General features: G+C 27.9%; 1 protein-coding gene across 4 annotated transcripts in view; it reads left to right on the forward strand.

Moving 5' to 3' along the window:
• Window positions 1-24,885, forward strand: part of LOC111680085 (rh5-interacting protein) — a 53,937-nt gene that overhangs the window by 19,677 nt on the left and 9,375 nt on the right. Inside the window, exon 1 of one of the 4 annotated variants that reach the window (XM_046950179.1) lies at window positions 11,879-12,030. The exons of 2 other annotated variants lie outside the window; for them this stretch is intronic. Coding sequence is in view for 1 of the 2 variants with exons in the window: in XM_046950178.1 (XP_046806134.1) it covers window positions 21,408-21,453 (46 nt within the window). In the remaining variant the exon portion in view is untranslated. Of the gene's footprint in view, window positions 1-11,878; window positions 12,031-21,166; window positions 21,454-24,885 lie in introns of those variants that run through there. One more of the 4 variants, XM_046950178.1, reaches the window with a different exon arrangement.

The following is a 24,885-nucleotide window of genomic DNA, read 5'->3' on the forward strand; positions in this document are numbered from 1 at the left end:
AAATGGAAATAAAAGTGTCTTTGGAGGGTAATTTCTTTATTTAGTTTCAAATAATAGATAATCTATAAAAATAATGGGATCTGTGTTTTTTTTTGCAATTGGAAATTGTTAATTTACTATAACAATATGTGTAATTTTTTCTTTAGTTGCGGTTAAAAATAATAGTATGTTTTTTTCACATGGCAATAATTTTAAATTGACGTCAATTTAAGTTATTAATAAATTTAATTAATTAACTAGACTTTAGACAAGAGAATATACTACAGTGTAGACAAGCGTATAGACTAGATTAAAGACTAGACTATAGACTAGACTATAGACTGGACTATAGACTAGACTATAGACTAGACTATAGACTAGACTATAGACTAGACTATAGACTAGACTATAGACTAGACTATAGACTAGACTATAGACTAGACTATAGACTAGACTATAGACTAGACTATAGACTAGACTATAGACTAGACTATAGACTAGACTATAGACTAGACAATAGACTAGACTATAGACTAGACTAAAGACTAGACTATAGACTAGACTACAGACTAGACTATAGACTCGACTATAGACTAGACTAGACTATAGGCTAGACTATTGATTAGACTATAAGCTAGACTATTGATTAGACTATAAGCTAGACTATTGATTAGACTATAGGCTAGACTATTGATTAGACTATAGACTAGACTATAGACTAGACTATAGATTTAACTATAGATTAAACTATAGACTTGACTGTAAACTAGACTGTAGACTAAACTCCAAAATATACTATAGCATAGACCATAGACTAAAGTCTAGTAGATTATACTATAATTAACTTTTTCTTGTCCATTCATATAAACTTGAATATTAAAACTTTGCTGTGTTGGACTGTGTAAAAGTTTTCCAAATAGAAACACAAAAAATAAACAACAGTTGTTCGAATGAAAACAAACAAATAAAAAAACAAGAACATCAACAGAAAACATTTCCCATTAGCAAAACCCTACATAGAAGTAGACAACAGAAAGCTAAACAATCATTTATCCAGATGTCAGTAATGATTGACCAGTTGTCATATTCATATTTCACATGAGACACATTCTTATGAAAATGTACAGGTAGAAAGACAAACACATTTAAATAGATACAATAACGTAAACACAGATACACTCGTAAATACAATGTTTAGATATTTTTCATTTATATTTGTCCTTAGAGTATTGAATTTGAATGGTGAACTACGTGCTTTTTTATTACTTCTTTTATATACATTTTTGTTTTTTTTCGGGTGAAGAATATTGTCTCTTGTTTTAGTATTTATTTTTTTTGTTTATTCTAGCACACCTGTGTATGGCTCTGTCTTCTGTCCATTTACTTATTATATCAGTTTTGAAAGTTTGTAAATGTATTTTCGTTTATACCATACATACATATTTCGAATTAAACACAACACGATTTTATTGAATTATTTTGTTATGTATTTGTTTTAGTTTGTTTTTTACTCATTTTCTGGTTGCCTTTAGTCTTCGAATGTCTGAATTCTGACTATTTTCTCTATTCCTGTAAATATAATATGTTTTTTATGTATTTGTTTGGAGTTTTAATAGTTTTTTTCTTTATTTGAAATATATTAAAAACAAATACGTTGTACTTTTTGTACAAGTTCTTAACAAAAAAGTACTTAAACTCGAAGAATTTTCAAAGACTATTTGTAAAAATTTCCAATTTCAGGTGTACCTTGTCTAGCTTTGTGATTTAGCTTTAGATTTTGAAAATTTAAAGAAAATATGGTTACAATTCATATTTTACTATAAGTAAATCATAATCCTTATGTCTTAAAATAAATCATGAACCACTCTGATGATTTGTACATATTAGTTCTGTGATACTCGTATATGAAATGTGGGGATTTTGTTCAAAATGAGTCTAATTTTAAAATAAAAAAAAATAAATAAATTAAATATTAAAATGAGCAACACGTGGTTCTTTGTAAGTTCCTTAAAAAGTACTTTTTTCTAGGTACATTTATACATTTGTAATTTAATTTCCTCGCAAACTATTATTAGTTCCGTTTCTATTTATTAGTTTTATTTTATTTTTTATTCGAAATTTTTGTCATGCATATTTGTGTAGGTGTAAATACAAGTATTAGTAATATTGTATATGTATGAATGTTATTGTCCCAGAGTGGTGGAATTTAATAGTGGCAAGAAGGAGGGAGAGGTTTGTATGTACATACACATGAATATATATAAAAGTTATTGTTTCTGTCCCCTGATATTTATTGACTTGATAGTTGGGTTTGGTTGTTATTTGCTGTCTCAGTATGGTTAGTGGTTTTAATTATGACTACTGCTGGTGGCTTTTACTTTGTGGCCATTTTAATTGACAATTAAAAAGAAAATAAAAATTAACCAAGGAAATTATTGTGGAACAAATACTAGGACATTCTTATGCCCTACATTTATAATCTATATTTGTTATACTATAAACAACAGCCTAAAATTCGTAAACGATTTTTTGTATAGCTCATGGCATTATTAATTGCATTATTTACCATTAATATCCTTTCACAAAACTAAAAAAATTTGCAGCATTCAAATATCGTTTATAAAACTCTTTTTCCTGCTAGTTGATTTCATTAAGGATATTTCTTGCATTTAACCACACCTACACATGTATATCGCTTATTTATTACAAGATTGACAAAAACCAAAAACAATTACTTTGAATGCTTAATGATTACATTTCATTACTTTTAAATAACTTTTGAACAAATAAACCGAGGAAAAACTTAACTTACTTGGTGAGCAGGCAAGTAATATTGAAGCAATGTGGAAGCACTTACTTTTATGGTGAATAACTGGTTTCAAATGTGCTTACCCGACTTTCCAAGATCTTAAATCTGGCTCTACAGTTATTTTTTTATTTATTAGTCATTGCGCTTAGTCAGTGCTCTATTAACAAGTTATTTTATAGTACTTTTTGAAACACAAACTTTGGATAGATGCTTTAGAAAATTAGACTGATTCTTTAGATAATTGGCATGACATTACCAGGTAATGTATTAAATAACTATATTATCTAGATTACTCATTTCCAAAATTTGAAGATTTTTTGCTAAGAAGGAATTCGAGGTTAATATGTTCCTTATCTACATGTATGGAAATCAAGTAATTAAAATGCTTTAATTTATTTATATAAAAGTATAAAAGTCTCTATTAAAACAGTAGGCAAGTACTTACCATAAACGTTTACAAGTAATTAGTAAAAGAAATCATTGTAAATTGTATAAAAAAAGTATACTACAAAAGCTTCAATACGAAACTAGAAGGTATTTATAAAACACATTATTAGTAAGACCTTATTAGATTACTTCTATGTAACCCGAGCAATTGGTGCAATTCATTGAGAAGTATGTTGTTAGGTAAGTGATTACAATTGAAAGTCATTACATAGTTTTTGCTGGGATTTTTCAAAAAATCTGAATTTAAGATTATGCCAGTCTAATAGTAGGATATTTTGTGTCATTGTATGACTTACTATTTTATGACTAAAACTTACGAACATGCTGCGTAGTTAAAAAAATGTACAAGTGGGGAAATAACAAATTGTAAGTACTATTAAAGTAGGTTTCTTGTAGACTTTTGACCCAATTTAAAAATAAAAAAATTAAAACTAAATGAAAGAAATGTCATCACAAGGTAAAAGGGAATTGAATTAATTTTGTAAGAAATATGAAAACACAGTTGGTGTTTTTATAAACTTATTTAACCAAAAATTGTTTTTTTTTTCATTGGAATAAAGTAAATTAAGATCTTAATTTGTAACATTTTTTTTTTTTCAATGAAGAGACCTCAAATGGGGAAATAAAGATGATTTTGTTTACTTATATTTATTTTTTATGTAAAAAGTCTTAACAGATGGCAGTGGCCTCGACAGTTTGTGGCCTTCGATAGGTAGTCTGGCGGTGGGTTCGATTCGACTTACTCATTGACATTTAACTCATTATTACTTACCACGTTCGCTAACACAGAAAGACTTCAGTAAGTTATTATTAAGTAAATACAGGACATAATCTAGTGTTTTGGTAAACATAAGACAAAATCTTATTTCAATAATAATTTGATTCGAATTTTTCTCTAATATCTTTTATTTCTAAATATTTCCCAATGCAAATTTTTACTAGGAAGTTGTTAAAGAAAACTTTAAATTATTTTCCAAAAACCTAAATAAAATATATTTAACTCAGTGGCCTCCGGTAGGTTAGTGGTTAGTGTTCTAGTCTGGTAGACCGGAGGTGGTGGGTTCGATTCCCACCCGTGGCTTTTTATTTCTCTTCATTTTTAAGTATTTTAATGTTTTTGTCCTAGTTTTTCTGCCTTCAAACCCTTGTAAATAAAAAATTCAGACTTTTACGGTATCGAATAAATACTGTATATCTAAGTTACTGGTATACTGTGTAAGTAGTTACAATAATAATAATAACAATAACAACCACAACTAATTCCAAATGTACTTGTAAATTGACTTCATATCCCAGCAAACATATTAACTACTAGCGGCCTTATTTATAATGAAAAACCAGCTGCTTACTTTTTTGTGTGTAAATTTCCATACGGGATATTTAACAGCTCATTAGCTAGTATAAGGCCACCGGTATCTTGATCTCAAAAATAAACCACATTCTTCCAATGACAAGATTTTATAATTTTTATTGGTTTTTCGACTTTTCTACATTTTTCATTTTTTTTTTTTTTTGGTTTACAAATTTTGTTTTGTTGCAATCACATATCTAGACATTGTTTCAATTTGTCGGTTTTCCATTAATTTGTTGCTGGGTTATATATACATATAAATAAATAAGTTTGTAAATGTGTATGAGTGTTATTTCCTTTTTCAATTGTTGAATCTACTAAAAAGTACTTGTGTTGAAATAGTTGAACTAAAGAAATCGAAAACAGCCTGTTGTTAGTGTTGAATTTTGGTAATAATCATTATACGAAAACTATAACAGCAACAACTACTTAGAGTAGTAAAGAGACTACGAGTACTCAAAAGGAACGAGTTGAAAAACTAACAAAATAGAAAATTTATAATAGAAAGAACAACAACAGTAAATATAACTTTGTAATATAATGCAAAACTGTGTTGGGCAATCTGTGGGCTAGGATAATGATTTCTTAATAATAAAAGATGTATGTGTGTATAAGTTTGTCACTGCATTTGAAATAACTATATTTAATATTCTTATACAAAATTGAAGAATTGAAGATCAGAATTCAATATTTAATACATTTTGAAAAAACTTATACAGCTTCACTTTTTTACCTTTAAGTAGAAGCTGACTAATGAATTACAAACTATTTTATAAAACACGTTATAAATAAGACGTTATTAAAGTACTTCTATGTAATCAGAATGATATGTAGTAGTCATTGAAATGTATGTTAATGGGTAAGTGGTTACAATTACAAGTCACTACCAAATATCTGCTATATTACCTATATTTTAAATTTTAAAATCACTTCTGCTTTAAGCAATAATAAAACAATATAAAGAAGCAAATTTAGAGCAGAAACAACATTTACCATATGTTGTTGTATGTTGTTGCTTTTTTCACTTTTGTCAAAACATGTACAAATATTTTCATTTTTTATAAAATTTTCAGAAGTTGTCTCGGATTTTTGCTCATATTTCTCTTACTAATTGACTGATTTTAAAGAGCAAACTTCTCGAAAGCATTACCCTAATGATAAAAACAGATAGATGGAAATAGCTTAATCGAATCCGCCTTCTATACACAGAGAGAAAAACAGAAAAAATACACACCTGGTACCAACTTGAAACCACATTTGTTAATATTTAGACAACGGATGTGTATACAATTTAGAATTCGACAACGAGTATTGTTATACGCATGTATATACATTGACAACGGATGTTATTGATAATTTTTAAACACTTTGGTGTAAATTTGGTACCAGGCATATACCAAATTTACATTAAACATTGTTGGAAAACATGATCCGTTTAGTAATCCTATCCTTCAATACATGGGATCATGTTACGGATTACGCAATCTCATAATTTAAAAAAGGGAGTAGTTTTGGGAGTACTCCGATGTAATGAATAGATGGTCTTCACCTAGGTCATCACAATGTTAAAAGGAATGTGTTTTTATCATATATTTGGATTAGTTTTAAACTAGTCCTAGTGTAGGATAATCCATGACTGTTTTTTGTATATAACATCATAAAATAAATTATCGTTAACATATCTAATTTATAATATAAAACAGTTTGTCTATTGTTTACAATACAACTTGCACGCATAATTAATTTATAATTCTTATTTATTAAATATTACGTATACGTAGTGTTTATTGGAATTGCGATTTTTAAACATTCAGCATTCAAATTTGTAATTGATTTTCTATTTTTTTTATTTTCTATTATAAAAAAGAAATATTTATGAAATTTTTTAAAATAAATTCGATTTAAAGGATAAAAAAAATTAAAAGATTCATTACAGTGGATCCTAGTTTAACATATTTGCTAAACATGTGTTTTTCCCATCCATGTATATAAATTATTAGCTATTGTTCTTAGCAAAATTTGCTTCAAATAGTTAAGATTATTAACTATTTCTTTAAACTTTTGGAAACAATATTAAAAAATTAAAAAAGTTCAACTTTTGTTTTACAATTTGAAATTTAGTTTTTTTTTTACTTTTTTCGAAATTTTTTATATTTGTTTTATATTTTTTATGTGAAGGTTGTCATTCTGTTTGTAATTTTCATAACAATTTTCTTACACTATAAAGTATATATATTCTGAATCCTTATGGACATGTCCGTCTATCTGTCTGTTGAAATCAGGTTTTTTTATTTCTGTACAGATCCAGAAAGTAGGTCGAAACATTATATTGTAAAGCAATGACAATCTCACAAAGGTGAGGGGTGCAAGTAAATAAGTTATTTCGTTGTTTAAGCACTATTTAGGTTGTTCACCTCAGAACCAACAAAATTGAGTATGATAAAATAAACTCTTGCTTCCTTTACAACGATATGAGTACAAGAAAACTGTTTTATACTTATGTATATTAAAAAAAATTGTTGGTTTATTCAATACAAACATGCATAAACAGTATAAGTATATAGTAAAACTTAGTTTAATGCATATATGGGCAATTTTTTAAATGTATTATATATGTACTATATGTATGCATGTTTGAAAATTATATTATTGCAGTTACGCCAAAGTTAATGTAATTATTTATCATTCGGTGTTTATTAAGAAAGAGTTTTAATGTGGTTAGAACTACGGTTAGAAATATATGTTTTGATATATTTATATATGTGCCCATAACTGGTTTATATATAAATTTCTATGTAAACAGTACAATAATCAAAATGCTATTGTTGTATATAATACGATTACACACATACTGACTGACAGACATTTGGACATACAAACTATAGTAGATATGGTAAAGATATTTTTCGATATAAAAAATATTAAGGTGAAAACAACAACATTGTATAGACTTACAAAAAAAGTATGTGAATGTCCGAAAGAACGAACGAACGAATAAATAATAAAGAGATAGATTTTATACTGGGTTGGTTGGATGGTGGTTCGTTAGTTGGTTGGCATGAGATTTGGTTTGTGGGTGGGTGTTTGTTTGGTTTACTGGATAGTATTGTCGTAGTATTAGTAATCGCTAAAGTAGATTGTAGGGTAGAATACCGCTATCAAGCAAATAATGTTTGGCGACATGTCAGTCGCTCTAAATGACTTTTTCGAAAAGGATGGAAATTTTCAAATAAAACGGTTAAAGTGCGCGCGGTTAAAAAAAAACTAATAAAACTATACAAATCATTCTAACAACAATTTAAATTTGTTATATGGAAAATATAGTTAAAAAGAACATATATTAAGGCAATAATTAAATAAAATTTTTGACAAAAAAATCAATTTTAAACTAAAGCAATAAAATTTTAATCCAAAACTACTGCAAATGAGAAAAATTTATAAAATTTTTAAATAAAATTAATAAAATTTTTAAATAAAATTAATAAAATTTTTAAATAAAGTAAATAATACTGTACAAATTCTTAGAAAACCCATACCATATAACAAAGAGTTTTAAAAGTAAAAAATATATGTATATAAAAAGGTTATTAAAGTTTTTCTTTTCCAAAACGCCATTAATTTTAATTAAATATATTTCAGTAACTGGGAGTGTTTGATTCTTAAATATATTTTTTTTTTTATAATTTTTGGAAAATTTAATGAGTATCGATTGAATACTATGAAAAAAAATAAATAAAATCTATTCATGTTTATTAATACAAAAACAAAATAGTATAACAACAAAAAACCTAACTATACAAAGCGAGTAGTAAAATTTAAATTGTGTTTGTGTGTGAGTATTTGTGAGCGGGTTTGTAAGCGAACGAGTGAGTGAATGTGTAAATGAAGAAAACCCATTACCAACAAACGAAAATAAAAAAAAAATATTAAAGAGGAAACGGAAGTGTAGATATTTGATCTTTACCATACACATATGGAAATGTAGAACTAGACATACATACACTTACTTATCCTAACAACAGCGTTAATGTATGAATTAAAAACTTAAAGAAATAGAAATATTTAAAATGTACTTTCTATTGTTAAAGTTGTTAAAGTTTTTCGTTTTTTATGAAAATTAAATATACTTGAACAAAGCAATTTATTTGGGGAGTTATTGTTGTAAACTTTTAGGGTATAAGCAAATTATTATATAATTAAAAAATTTCAAAATAATGTTCAAAGACAAATAAGATTGAAATATATTCATACATGTATATATGAAAATAATATATGATATATATGAAATTCTCCTTATTAGGTTCTTTGACGTTGTAGGCATGTGTAGGAAACTAAAGTGCTAAAATTTTAAAAAGTTTGTATAAGTTAGTTTGCTTCTATTAAACATATGTAATTATGCTGCAAATATGACATACATACATTGGGCCACGTTTGACCAAAATCCTCAGATAATATATCATGCAGAAAATATATTTCACAACTGGCTTCCAAGTAGTTGTTTTAAAAGAACCCTTAAACTATCCTGACTATATGATCCATTTAAGTTGTGAAAAATGTATTCCAAAAACTATATACCTGTACACATTGTTGGAGTACATGATCCGTTTAGTAGTTCTATGTAATGCAGGCATGGATCATATATAGTTTTTTAATACAACATGGTTCATAGCCTGCATTACATGGAATCATGTGGCGGATTACGCAATCCAATAATTTAAACAAGTAGTTTTGGGATTACTCCGATGTAATGAATGGATGGATGAACATCACAATGATAAATGGAATATGTGTTTTGGCAAAAATTTGGATTAGTTTTCAACCAGACCTACTTTCACAGTACTTTCAGGAGAACTCTTTATATGTGTGCGCAGAGTAGTCTCAATTTTAGCATGATGATCCATAACTATTGTTTTGTATATAACTTCATAAAATAAAACACTGATGACATATGTATCTGAGTTGCTTAATATAAAACAGTTTTGTCTATTGTTTGCAAGACAATTTATTGTACGTATAATTAATTTATAATTTATATTTATTAAATATTACGTATACGCAGTACTTATTGGAATTGCGATTTTTAACCATTCAGAATTAAAATTTTGAATTGAATTCCTCATTTTTTTATTTTCTATTATAAGAAAGAAATATTTTTAATATCCTTTAAAATAAATTTGATTTAATGGATAAAAAAATGAAAAGATTTATACCATTGGATCCTAATTTAACATTATTGCTAATGTTCAAAATAATTTTTGTAGTCCAGTGTTAAATTAAATCTCTAAATATCATATTATTCTTCGCTTGTTAATTATGTATTTTGTATATCCTCTTTTTGTATAATCAGTCAGTCAGTTTATTGCAGTCGTCTCAGTCAGTTAGTCTACGCATCATTAGTGCATAATAAATTGTTAATTGTACTTAGTCTAAAAATCAATTATCTGTGTTTCAATCTAATAGATCTAAAATCAATACAAGAAATTTTACGAACAGCTAATTTTTTCCAAATTGTTGAGATAACTATTTCATTGAACTTTTCGAAACAATATTAAAAAACATAAAAAATGTTTGACTTTTGTTTAACAATTTTAAGTTTAGTTTTATATTTTTTTATATTCTTCTACCCTTCGAAGTTGGTCATTCCGTTTGTAATTGTATACAATTGAATTTTCCGATCCTATAAAATATATATGTATATTCTGAATCCTTATTGATAGCGGAGTCGATTAAGCCATGTCTGTCTGTTCAGATCTGTTTTCTGAAGACCCCCAGATATCTTCAGGATCCAAATCCTTAATAATTCTATCAATCTTGCTTTCGAGAAATTTTATTATTAAAATCAGCAAAATTGGCCCATAAACATAGGAGATGTAAGCCAAAGTTCGAGACAACCTCTTAAAATTCCATTAAAAAATTAAATTTTGTTCTTGCTTTGATATTTGTGTATTCTGTTTCGTATGTTTGGATGTCTGTTGGTTTCATTTCGTTGGGTATTCTATTTTTGTTCGTATATGTATGTTTGGAAGTCTGCTTGTTGAATTGCTTTATGTATTTTGTTTGTTTTTTATGTATTTTAAGTATTTATCTGTTTTTTAAGTACATTATGGTGAAGGGTATATAAGATTCGGTACAGCCGAGTATAGCAGTCTTACTTGTTATTTTTTTGAATTTGAATATTGCTTGTAAGACAATTTACTGCACGTATGATTAATTTTTAATTCATATTTATTCCATATTACGTATACGTAGCGTTTATTACAATTACGATTTTTATTCATTCAGTAAAACAATGGCGGCAAGTTTTGATCTACTCGCACAACTCTGAATCTCTCACAATATTTGAGGAAAAGAGGATCAGGTCTCCCGAACTCCAACATTTTTTTATGTTTTTTAAAAATTTTCCCCGAAATATTGAAAAAAAAATCTATCTAAAAGTTGGTAGAGAGATTTTCATATTTGGTCGAATTTAACTTATTATTTTCTCAATTCTGAGACAGTAGGTAGTGTCGATAATGAACCGATCCTCCAAAAAGTTCAAGTCTCTATATGGGGGATATGCAAAACCTAGACTGATTTTGCCAATTATGGAATCTAATAAGTATCTACATATATATATTTAGACGAATGACAAGAAACAAGAAACTCATTAAGTTCTAAAACGATTTTGTTGAAAAATTGTGTATAAACTAGTGTCTCATAGGACTAATGAACGTAAGACATCGACATGATTCCATATATGAAAAAATTCGTAGCAGACCCTTAAAGCATGTAATCTGTAAACATTTTTAACGTATAAAAAGATTTTAAAAAGTAATCTTCTAAGTCCATTTATAGATCCCTCTCCGGAAATTTACTTGAAATGAATTATGACACATACATATTGTGATAAGTACTCGGAATAGGCGAATAGTATACTTTAACGTTTTTTTTAGTTTAAAACAATGTTTGTCATGTCTGTTCTATCTTTTGAGAAATTTCTATTATATTTACAACCAACTACCCTCCTGTAGAACTATCATATTTTAAGTTGTTTTAATACGGAGTAAAAGTAAAAAGTTTACACTATAAACTACGAGTATATTTATATAAATTTATATTTTTTAACCATGAAAATAGAAGAAAAACTACTACAACTACATACAAACATTTTAAACATACAACATTGTTTTTACTGCTTTGAATTTTCAAGTGAATCATATAAATAATTTATATAGATCTATAAAGAATGTATAAAGAAAAGTTAAAAATACTCGTTCCATGAATTCAAAAAAAAAGAAAAACAAGAGTTAAAAACTAATAAAAAACAAGTGAAACGACATATTTTTAAGAAAGGAAAAAAGAAGAATAAAACGAAAATTTTATCAAACTACAAAAAGAGAAATATAATAAAAATTTACTTTTTAAGGATTAACTAGTTACAACATTTTATTGGGATTTAGAAAAGGTATGTACAATACAAAAAAAAAAATAAATAGAAAAAAACTTATTTCTAGCCATAAATAAAAAAATATTGGCTCTAACTTATAAGTAATATCAATTACACAATATAAAGTTGTATTTTTGTAAAAAAAATATATAATACAAGCCATGAAGTGTTTGATTAAAATGGTTTAAATATCGTACGAACACCATGAAAACCTTTAATTAAAAATGTATTTAACAGTTAATAGATTTTGTTGTTAGACTGGTAGACAGTAGACAGACGTTTTGGACTACATTTGAAAATATCTAACATACATATTTCAAAATCGAAAGTTTAATTGCCTACAAATAAATACCTTTAGTTACCCTCGTCCAATTACTGCTGTTCAAATAAAAACTACCTACTTACATACTTACTTATATCGTCAGTCGATTTATCCTTCTCCCCACCCTCACTAGTAATTGTTAAATCGCATTTATTCGTTGTAAGGATATGTGTTTTTCTGTGCTTTGGGTCTGTGCATGTTCTATTTACCTTTAGTTAGGAATTCAAACAATTAGGCGTTTCTTTTATTTTTGTATTTTAGTTTGGTATCTTTATTAACGGATTGACCTATATTATTTTATTGATATGTGGGACAAGTTAAATAGACTTCAGGTCAATCTTGATTAATGTTAAAATTAACAATAAATTTGATTTCTCTAGATACAGTTATTCGTTGAATCTGGTAGACAAAATTCAAAAAAAAAAACTGTTGACTAAAGGAAATCATTTTTTTTATTAAATTTTAAAAAGTTTATATCTATGTTTATAACATATCGAAATATTGATCGCAGAGCTAATATATCCATTACTTTATATATTATACTAGCTTATACCAGGTGTGCTTCGCTACCATCATAATCAAAACAAATATTTATTAAGTTATTAAACTACAATAGATTTCCAGATTAACAATATTTTACATGAGATATGTCATGCAAATTATTGCAAGCTCGTCAATTTCTATATATCTTTGAAAAATGTTGAATTATCTAACGGTTTTCAAGATATACGAAATTTTGTATTTAATTCATGTGGTGCCAAGCCCCCATTGAAAGTCCGCCCGTTATTTTCTAAATGTCAAAGTTCTTTAAGTAAAATTTAAAGAGACTAGTTTTAATAGTTTCTCAGTTATATGAGTTTTTTATTTTATTCACATGGGGGCTCCAATCCCTCCAGATGAAAGTCCGCTCTTTTTCCTCAAACATGTTTAGATGAATATTAAAGTTCTACGTGAAAAATTTTAAAAATTTTGTTACTTGAGTTTTCCAGATAAAAAAAATTTTGTATATAATTAATATGGGAGGTTCCGCTCCCCTCTTGGGTAGTCCTCCAATTTATTACCCAAAATATTTTCATGGATGTTAAAGTTATTTATGCAAAATTTTATGATTCTAACTGTAATAGTTTCCAAGATAAACGAGTTTTTGTATTTAAATTATATGGGAGTGCCACGCCCTCTAATGCTAGTCCGCCCACTTTTTATCGCAAATAATCATAAAGTGGCTCCGACAAAATTTGAGGGCTCGAACTGTTATACTATCCCAAATACACGGATTTTATATTTTCTTAATCTGGGCGTGGCTCCTCGCCCACCTGAAATTTCCAGGCATACAGGAATACGCTATGAAAATTTTAAGAAAATCTGTTCAGCCGTCTAGTTCAAACATCGATTTGGTTGATGTCAGATATCCATAGTAAAATGAAATTTTTGCCATATTTGAAACAGCGCCAAAACAACTTTATTTACAAAATCTTGTACGTCAGCTTGTTTTACCTTTAAAATAAAGGTTTACAATCCGAGATATCTTCAATTTAGTTGGCGCTGTTATTACGTTAGGATAAGGTCCAAAAATTTCATTATGCAGGTCACTACATCTTAAATCGTGACGGAGAATTTCTGAGCTCATATTCGGATTTAGCGTAGCTCATTTCTTAAAAAAAAATACACTTTGGTCTCTGGATTAAAGAATTTTGTTTTTTCAAACTTCAGAACACGATATTGTAATTGTGATGGAAAAGTCTATTAGTTAGTTTTAAAATAAATGTTTACAATCTGAGATATCTACTTTATTCTTTGGAATATCAAAAAGGACCAAAAATTGCGTTTAACTGGTTACAATACCTTGTAACGTGATGATGAAATTCTGACATGATATTCGGATTTTGCAAAAAAGTACTCTTGGGTTTTTCAAACTTCAGCACATGATATTTCGTTTCACTGTTTTGATGGAAATTCTAAGATCAGAATCGGATTTAGATTCAATCGTTTAGAAAAGTATAACTTGGACTAAGGGTTTTGAATTTTGTCGGCCTGTGTAATTCAAGAAAATTTGTTGTATGATCTCTTGTTACACCAAAGGCGGATGAAAATTGTTGAAATCGGTATAACATTACAACTAACAGTCATACAACTCGGCCAGTAAATATCGGTTTTTAGCTCAAAGTTGTGTGTCTGTTCAAAAAATCATAGATCTTAAATTTATGTATTTAAGTCTAATTCATACTATAGATTTTCATAACGATCAGATACCATTTGTTCAAAAAATTATAGAACTTAAATCTATGTATTTAAGTAAGTCTAATTCATTCTATAGATTTTCATAACGATCAGATACCATTTTACCCACAGATCCTTTGACACACATATGTTAAAATTTTTCTTACATAAGTTTCATATGAACATTTCTGAAATTTTAGTTTTAAATCTTAAATGTAAAATGTATTTTTAAATCGCCCCTATACAAATTTTCAATGCAATTGTATTAAAAAATGCGTGTATAAAGTCTATAATAAATTTCTATTTAAATATATGAAAAGATCGAAGAGATAAAATTAATTGAGATTTTATAACAAGTTATTATAGTAAATTAAAAATATATAGAAAAACAAATCAACTTTTCCCAGTGAGTAAATTATTAAAATATTAATATTCAATGTCTGGTTGTTTTTTATTCCAACAATTAATTTATAGTTTTTATATAGAAATTTTATTTTAGTCGGCAGTATATCTCTCGGTTAAACGATAACCAAAGGTTGAGATATTGACCCTTTTATATTTTTGAATGAAATTAAAGTGTTGTTTCTAGATAACTATATTTTGTTTTTGTTACATTAACAAACTACAATTAAAATTTGCAGCCAAACTACTCGTACGTTATCTAGAAACAGCACATTTTAAATTTTATTCAGGCTTGAGTTTATTGGAAAAAAATTTCACTGTTCAATGACAGGATTTGAAATCATAACTGGAACCTGTAGAAAATTTATTAATTTAGTGATAACTTCAACATTTCGACTAATATTAATAATATTTAAAGTATATTTTTTTAAGTTACATGTATAGAATAAAGAAACGAAGATAGTAATCTCCATGTCGCTAGCTTTTGCAACTAATTATAATAACAATTTGTATATATATATATATAAAAAATATACACATTTTTATATTTAGTATAGGGTTTGTTACGATTTAATTAAATATAAGTGCAAGTAAGAGACAAAATCCCAGCAAAAATAAAACAAAGTACTTTTAAAAAAGTAACATTTATCACCACTTCAAAAGTAGATCTATGTGAATTTTTACCTTCTGTGGAAGTGATGTTTATTGACTTCCAAAGAAGCAAAAAGTATCCTTTTTTAATTGAAGATATATTTTTTGTACTGAAATTGTATTCTATAATAAACAAATTTCACTTGCTAATAACTTTCAAAAAATGACTACAGACGTAGTACATTTGGAATCAAATTAAAAAGACATCTCTCCTATGACAAGCCTGTGTTAAAATCATCACGTCTTTAGATCTTTTTCAGTACTTCCATGGAGTAAATTCTACTTCTTTTTCGCTTTATTGGAATTTTTTTTTTTGCTGGAAATATGAAGATTCCTATGAAGATTTTTAGAAAATGGACTTTTTGGGTTTTTATGATGTGGAGCCACCATAATGATAATAATATACATATATATGTTTTTATAGTTTTCATATGTGTATACACAAATATAACCGCACGTCTTTTGTACATATAATTTCAACAAAGGAAATACATTAATTGTCACTATAGTTTGTGTGTATGTTTTTTTTATATTTGTGCTAGAAATTAATGACAATAAAAAACATGTTAGAAAGTCGAGCATGACCGATCATATGATACCCTACACAAGTTATGTGTAAATAAATAAATATGAATTATTTTTAATGTTGCATTACACCAATTATACACAATATACCCGGGGTTTGTGCTGATGTTTGTAACGCACAATAATATTGTTTCTTCACTAAACTTAAAATATACCAATCGGCTGATCTGAATTGATTAATCTATGTCCTTCCGTCTGTCCTTGTCAAACTACAGGTCAACATTTTTAAGATAATTAAAATGAAATATGGTAAGTGGTCTTCTATTGTCCTTGAAAACTATTAAAATTTATTGAAAATGTATAAATCGGTCCATCATTTCATCTATCTCCCAAGCAGTATTGCCAAAACCTAATTTGGAAAAAGTGCTAGAATTATTTTTTTAATGATAGAAAGTGCTAAAAATAAAGAAAAAAATACTAGAAAAAAAGGTGATAAGAAAATATTGTTTGTTTTTCATATATAATGGGACGAGTTTAACACAAATTGAACCACTACCATATATCCTACCGAGGCACCCAAATTTATATATAGATTTTTTTTCGATTTTTACTTTATCAATCCCAAAAAGGAGATTTTCGAATTCGATCTTTTAGAATTTTTCTAAAATTGCTCTGTTTTTTGTACTTTTTTCAACTGCATAAATAAAGGTTTTAGCTAAAAGCGCAAATCTACCAAATCCACTTATTTTGGGATGATTTAAATACGGAATTAAAAAATGTTAAAATTTCTACTAAAAACCAGTGAAAAATATATGAAATTTATCGAAACAAAGCAACTGAACCCCCGAAAGAGATCGTATTGATTGATCGGTTTGTAATCAAAATGAAGGTCACAATATTGAAGAACATTTAGAGCAATATGGTACTTAATCTACTTTGTCCTATGGACGAAGCCTATTAAAATTTCTTAAGTGTTAAGGTCCATTATTTCACATAGCTTTTATATAATTAATTTGAGCTTATAATAAGGTTTACCATTCTTGGATCAAAATTTGACAGAGGAATTTAGATTTCAATAAAATAGTAAGTAGTAGTTCTTTACTATCCTGGCATTTTAAAGCAAGTTTGAAGGACCCCTTGTAGTGGGTATTATGGTCAAATATAGTCTGAACCTTATACAATTAAGTGGAGAATTACTTCCCATAAAGCTTATTTAAGGATAATTTCATTGCTATCCTGATATTTTAAAGCAACTTATTAGCTATAAAGCCATAATCTGAAGGAAACCTTATATGGAGGCTAGGTGAAATCATGGACCGATACTAAACAAACTACATTATTTAAACATATTTGTATAGCCTTTAGCTCGTTCAATAGACAGACAAACATGGCTAGATCGTTTTAGTATCTAATAAATCTTAGATTATTATTTCAATGTGTTACAAACGGAATGACAGAAACTATATATCCTTCAATTTTTTTGATAGTGAGTAAAAAAAAGTAATAAATGTCGCGTGTACATATTAACATACATACATACGTATGTATAAAGTAAATAAACACTTACGTAACTTTATATATGTCTATGTTTATATAGTATATATTAAAACCTTAATATAGAGTTATATTGCGACGATTCCTTCATAATCACCATATTCATAACTGTTTAAAGTTTATTCCGAATCACCACTTATATATTTTTATATGGGTGAAATCGTAATGTTAAGAAAACATTTGTGGAAAATCTCATTAGCTTATTCCAGACCAATGAAAAAACCGGCATAGCTAAATGGATCGATAATCAACATAGCCTCAACTTAACTTCTAATGTCATTGTATTTTCATCTAAATACAGAAAGCATTCTTAAATATTTCTCCATTATTAAATGACTATAGACAGACATTTCAAACTGTAAAAGGGCTTATAAGCAAAAATTAACTCTACTCAAGAACTGTCAAACAAAATGGTTCCTTTTTAATTCAATATTCTGTATATAATGTAAATTTAGTTTATTTTCTTTGAATCTTTTAATAGTTCATTAAAAAATCTAATCCCTGAAGTATACCACGTATATTATTAATGTTTTTTTTTTTTTTTTTAATTATTCTAGCTGTGATTCATTGTTTTCTATAGTTGAATTAAAATTAATTTGATAATTTGTTAACTTTAACCCTCATTTTCACCACCATTTATTCTTCTTGTTAGGAACTTTTTTTTGAGAACTTTCAATAAGTCTTTATGTAAAAGAATAATTAGAGATTGTAAAAATAGGGGTAAATGAATAAAATATTGTGTAAAATAAAGAAAGTGTAGTCATTTACATACATACATATATATAAGGGTGTCTGATTATTTGACTTTTTTTTCGAATGGTTCGAATATAAGACATATAAAAAACCGGTTAATAATGTTCAAATTTTTGTACATTTGAAGTTTATAGACTACTAAATGGCTGAAGCTATTTTCTAAAATTTACATAGTGTATTCTTGTATGTCTGGAAGAGGAATACACTCTGAAATTTTAAGAGGGCGAGGAGCCACGCCCATATTACGAAAATATTTAATCAGTATATATGAGATTACAGTTAAAGTCCTAACATTTTGTGGGAGCCATTTTAGTGTTAATGTGTTTTTTAGGGGGCGTGGCACCTCCCATATAAATTATATGCAAGCATTAATTTATCTAGAAAACTATTACAGTAAAAATCTGAAAATTTCGTGTGAAGAAATTTTAAAATTCATGTAAACATTTTGACTAATAAACTGGTGAACTACCAATGAGTGGGTCGGCACCTCCCACTATTAAAGATAAAATCTTAAAATTTTGCATGAAGAACTTTAAAATACATGTAAACATTTTTGGTAATAAATTGCCCGGTTGCCAATTAGAGGAGCGTCACCTTCCATAAGTATTAAATACATACATAATAGAACTATTTTCACCAAATTTTGCACAAAAAACTTTAATATTTATTATTTTGGAGAAAAAATGGCGGACTTTTGTCTAGGGGTCTAGGTACCCAGATATCAAATAAATAGAAAAAATCCTATATATAAGAAACTGTAAGTCTTAGATTCTTCGAATTAAAAAAAAAAACTAAATACGAAACGCACAAAACCAACAGACATTTAAACAAACGAAATACACAAAAAAAATAAAAACTAAACACACAACGCAATGAAACCAATATATATCCACCCATACATCTTTTTTCCAATAAACAGTGTTGTTGTTGCTTATTTATCAAAGCATGAAAGCATAAACAGTGTTGTTGTTGCTTATTTATCAAAGCATGAAAGCATTTTCTTTTTTTATGAAATTTTCAGAGGTTGTCTTAGATTTTTCCTCATATATCCGCCATTTATAGACCGATTTTGCTGATTTTAAATGTCTAATAGAATTATTAAAGATTGGGATATCGCAGATGTCTGGGGTCTTCTAAAAACTGATTTCAATAAACGGGCGCATGTTACATTGGTGAAACCTCCACCTTGGTGTTATTGCAATCCCGAGGAATAGAGGGGTTTTCCAATACCTCTAGTCAGGCTGGGACTAAAAAATTGTTTACAGTCTACTGCCTGGCTTAGTCCTTGCATAGATTGAAAAGAGGTCAAACCACAGCACCGCATAATCTGGTACTACGGGAGGCCAGTTGCCCACAGGACTATGTCCTGGCTAGTCAGTTGGTTGAAGTTCCTTCGGGATTCACGTATGTGTCGTATAAATGAGATGTGTGCTAGTTTGTATGATGAAGAATGAAAGGTATCATATACAAACGATACCATTGAATTTTACTTCCTTGTCCAGATATGTTCAGAGTACACTCTGTTCATATCAGAATTACCACAGTGTGTCTCTGTGAGTAAGAACATAGTCTCGGCTTATTTGATAGATTCGTACTTCGGTCACCGGTTACGTCTCTAGGTGCTGTTGCCTAATCAACAGAAGCCATTCCATCATCGTGGTTGTAAATGGAAGTGATGTTTTAAATCTCGGAAGTTAAGCAACGGGGCAGCAATGGTCAAAGATAAAATAGCTCGAGTACTTCAGAAAAGTGCTTGTATGTAGACCGAGCCAATCCATGTACAAAAATTACGACCTGAGTTCTTTATTGAAGGATTCAGGGGCGATGGTAGACCGTTGTTAAGTCTACCCAGTGGATGAAAAAGACCACCGCAAACACATACAGACAGAAAGGCAGACAGACAAACGGACTTGGCTTAATCGTCACCTATCACGGTCCAGAATACATAGACTTTATTGTAGAAATTTCAATGACAAACTTATATATGCCCTTCACACGAAGGTGAAGGGTATAAAAACAGAATTTAAACCCCCCCTCCCCTCAAATGATCGAGCTAGATTCACAGTTGAGCTTGTTATTAAAAAAACTAAAAAATACAATTAAAATTTATGTTTCAATTTGTCTAATAAAACATGGCCCGAACTAATGTTTAACCTTAATTATAGCTTATTCTATTAGAAATTTCAACATTTCCCTGAAATGTTTGCTCCAAATTTAAAATATTCTTCTAAAAATGGTTTTTCAAAAAATGTATTATTTTTGTCCTATATATCTAAAATAAAAATTCACCAAAATCTTATTAAGTTATCTAATAAATGACTAAAAAACCATAATCTTGAAAAACTATAGTACTATATTTTATAATAATTTTTTTAAGAATATTACAATATATTTTTTTATTATTTTTATTGTTCTTGTCCCAGAGTCATTATTGTTTTATGATTTTATTAAATGAGAAATTGGACAGGTGTTCAACGAAAAATAGAAAAATATATTTGTAGTATCTACATCTATATACAATATTTTAACTTTTTTTAGTCATTCTGCTACACCTAAAAACCACCTGAATGTTTTTTTTATTATTTTTTTTCTGTAAAAAATGACAAAAAAAACTTTTCAAGATAAGAAATTAAATAGTAATATTAAACAAATAAAAGCGTCAGAGAGAAACAAAAATTCGTGTACTATTTGTAATCAATACTCGGAATATGTTCCATTAAAACATTTAGAAACAAATGCAGATAACTAAAACATTTTTTGGCGTAAGTGGATTAGATAAGATTTGTGTCGATATCGCGTTTAAGCACTATAATTTTTTCATTCAAATTCGCCAATATTCAATCAGTCAAAATCAGTTGCAATTCAAACCGTGTTAACGACAATTTGAAGAATTCATTTGTAAATAGTTTAAAGATAAATTGTTTAATAAAATTCTTATATTTCCTTTGAGGAAAATAAACAGATAGAAAAAATGAAAATATTAAATATTTTTGCATTTACATGTCTTCTGGTAACAGGTACTAATAGTTAAAACTAACATGAAATGGTTGTTAGAAAAAAATTATATTATTTTCAAAATGGAAAATTTTTACGTTTAATTAACATAAATTTGTAACTAAAAAACATTTGTGCATTTTTAATTAAGTGGTCATTGCAGTTGTAATAAATTCTATTTCTAATAATGAACTAAAATTAAAAGAGTTGTTTTGTGGTGGCATTAATAAAAAATTAATTTTAATTTAACAAATAAGAGATATTCAGCTATACTTAATTCTATATAGCCACTAATAATAAATGTGTTGTAAATATAAAATGAAGAATGTCCTATTTTCGAACATATGCGGTTGATGGGTCTTATTTTCTTTACTAGTGTAAAAATTTAAGTCCAATCGTAGCCTGTGCCGGAAATCGAGTGAAAAGTGTAAAATTAAGTAAATAATAAAACTTTTTTCGATTTGTTTAAAAATGTTGGCATTAAAATTATTTCTTCCTAAAATCGTCGAAGAAAAAAAAGTACCAAATATTTTACTGATTCAGGACTCTAAATGGCGAAAAAGTACCGAAAACATTCCTTTTAAATATTTTCGTTCATTCAGTGAAGAACAAAAAAGTACAAAAAAATTCACTCCTATAGATTTTGATTTCATCAGGTTTCTATATGTTTAATTTTATGTCTCTAGTTTCAATAATTCAGAAAATCAAAAAATTAATAATTGAAGAGCGAAAAAGTACCAGAACATCCCTTTTAAAGTCTTTAGAAAATCAAACAAGTGCCATTTAAATGACGAAAAAGTACCCGTTCATTCAGATATCTAGATTCAACATTGTGGGTTAAATATTATAATATTCTAAAAGTACCAACAAATTTACTCTTAAATATTTTTACTAGCTATACCCAGTATGCTTTGCTACCCTAAAAGCAAAATAAATAAAAAACCTGCTTAATAATTTTGATGATTCTAATAGTTTTCCAGATATATTATTTGTAAAAAATTTAATTGTTTACCAGATATACGAAATTTAGTTTTTAATTTATATAAGAGGTTTCAAGACCCCATTTAAATTCCTTCCGTTATTCTCTAAATGTTCAATGTCAGTGTTCTTCATGTATAACTTGAAGATTCTAGCTATACAAGTTTCTCAGATATACGAATTTTTCTTATGGGGACTCACACTCCGTAATTTTTTTCTCCAAAATGTTCAAATATATATAATAGCTCCTTTTGCAACATTTGAAGAATATTGTTCTAGTAGTTTCCCAGATATACAAAATTTTTTTTAATTCATATCGGGCGGACGCTCGTTATTCTTTTAATGTTCAAATGAATGTAAATATCCTTCAATTAAAATTTGCAGATTCTAGCACTAATAGTTTCTCAGATATACGAATTTTTCTATTCAATTTGAGGCTCCAAGCTCCCCATGATGAAAGTCCGCTCTTTTTTCTTCAAAATGTACAAAACAGTATTGAAGTTCTTGATGCAAAATTCGAAGAATTTAGTTCTATTAGTTTCCCATATAAACGAATTTTAATATTTTATTAAAATGGGTGGTGCCAGACTACCCATGAGGGCACCAATTTATTTCCCAATATGGCATCTATTAGTTTCCCATATAAACGAATTTTAATATTTTATTAAAATGGGTGGTGCCAGACTACCCATGGGGGCACCAATTTATTTCCCAATATGTTTACATGAATGTTTAAGTTACTCTTGTAAATTTTTAAGATTCTAAATGCAATAGTTTCCAAGATTACCGAATTTTTGTATTTTATTTATGTGGGAGGAGCCACGCTCCCTAATGCTAATTCCCCCACTTTTTGTCCTAAATAACCATATTGACACTAAAGTAGCTCCGACAAAATTTGAGGACTCGAAATTCCAAAACAAAAAGAAGCGTATTGTTCCATCCATATAGAGAGAGAACACAATGAAAATTTCAAGAAGATCGGTTCAGTAGTTTAGCTTCGTATAAGATACAAACAAACAAATAAACATACATAGACTTTTATATACATATGTAGATAGATTCTATTAGGATCAAGTATAATATTGCAGAAACCCCAAAAAGTAGCAATTAAAGAATGAAAAAGTACCAGCACATCCCCAATATAATAACTTATAATATACAAAAAACTCCTTTGCAACACCCATAAATATTGATCCTAAACCCACCTTGAAGTATACCAATGGGTTCAGAATCACTATTGATTTAGCAATGTCCGTCCGTATGTGTGTGGGTCCATGCAAACCTTGTGTGCACTATTCGCAATTTTCAAAATAATTTGATGTATCTTTTAATCCAAGAACATATCATATTAAAAATAACAAAAATCGTCCCAATTATTTGTATAACTCCCATACGACCGTACCTCTCGAAAGGTGCTTTTGAGCTCATCAATATGTTCAATGTTCTTGTATCTATTCAAAAATTGGCAAAACTTAGTTTTATAAAAGTATATATGATATTGCTGATTTAAGTAATGATCGGATCTCTATTGACCCTATTCCACATAAAATGGCTAGATTGTCAAAATTTACTTATAAACACTAATACCATGATAATATTATGCATAATAACTAACGCAAACATAAATCTCTTCGGTTCTGTTCTGTTGTATGCTGGCTAGGTAAAATAATGGACTGATTATACCGATTTTAAGTAGACATCTTGGGTCTTGGGTCAAAAAAGTATTTTTCACTTGCTTTACATAGACATTCGGCAAGAGAGGTGGACTCTACATCCTCGACTCAAAAAGCGATTCTACATCCATTGGTATACTTTAAGGTGCGTATGTTTGTGTGTTACAAACATCAGCACAAATCCATTGTACCAACTACACTAAATTGATGTAGGGTATAAACATCAAATGACCCTGAAATTATACTAATTATTGGTAAATATTTTATTAATTTATCATGTTATCGAACCGTGATAAATGACTTACAATAATTTAACAACAACACAACTCCAACACATACATATGTAAATGGAAATATTTGTATTTATTCTCAAACAAAATGAAAGATGTGCTAAACAATGAAATTACAATATTAAATAATTTTAATAAATTAGAAAGTTAGAGGAAGTAAAAACGTTTTTATAATATTACGCAAAAAAAATATTAGCATAGTTTAAGGAGTATAAGGTAATATAATAAAAATGTATGACAACTAAATAATAGCAATATTTAGGTTAAAAAAGGGTTATTAATACGCTAACTAAAAAAAAAAACTAAAATTGTATACTAACTATTTAACTAATATAATTGTTGCCGTTATATTTTACTTGTTATTTTAACATTAACATGTTAACTACAATGAAAATACAAAAAAAAGAAAGGGTGTGAAGTTAAATTCGTCGGCCAGATACGTCCCACAACACATTTGTCAAATACGTTCCACATACTGTAAAATTCGTTTTCAAATTAAATTAATTGATTTTTT

Source organism: Lucilia cuprina, chromosome 4 (assembly GCF_022045245.1).
Source record: "Lucilia cuprina isolate Lc7/37 chromosome 4, ASM2204524v1, whole genome shotgun sequence".
NCBI classification, from domain to species: Eukaryota; Metazoa; Arthropoda; class Insecta; order Diptera; family Calliphoridae; genus Lucilia; species Lucilia cuprina.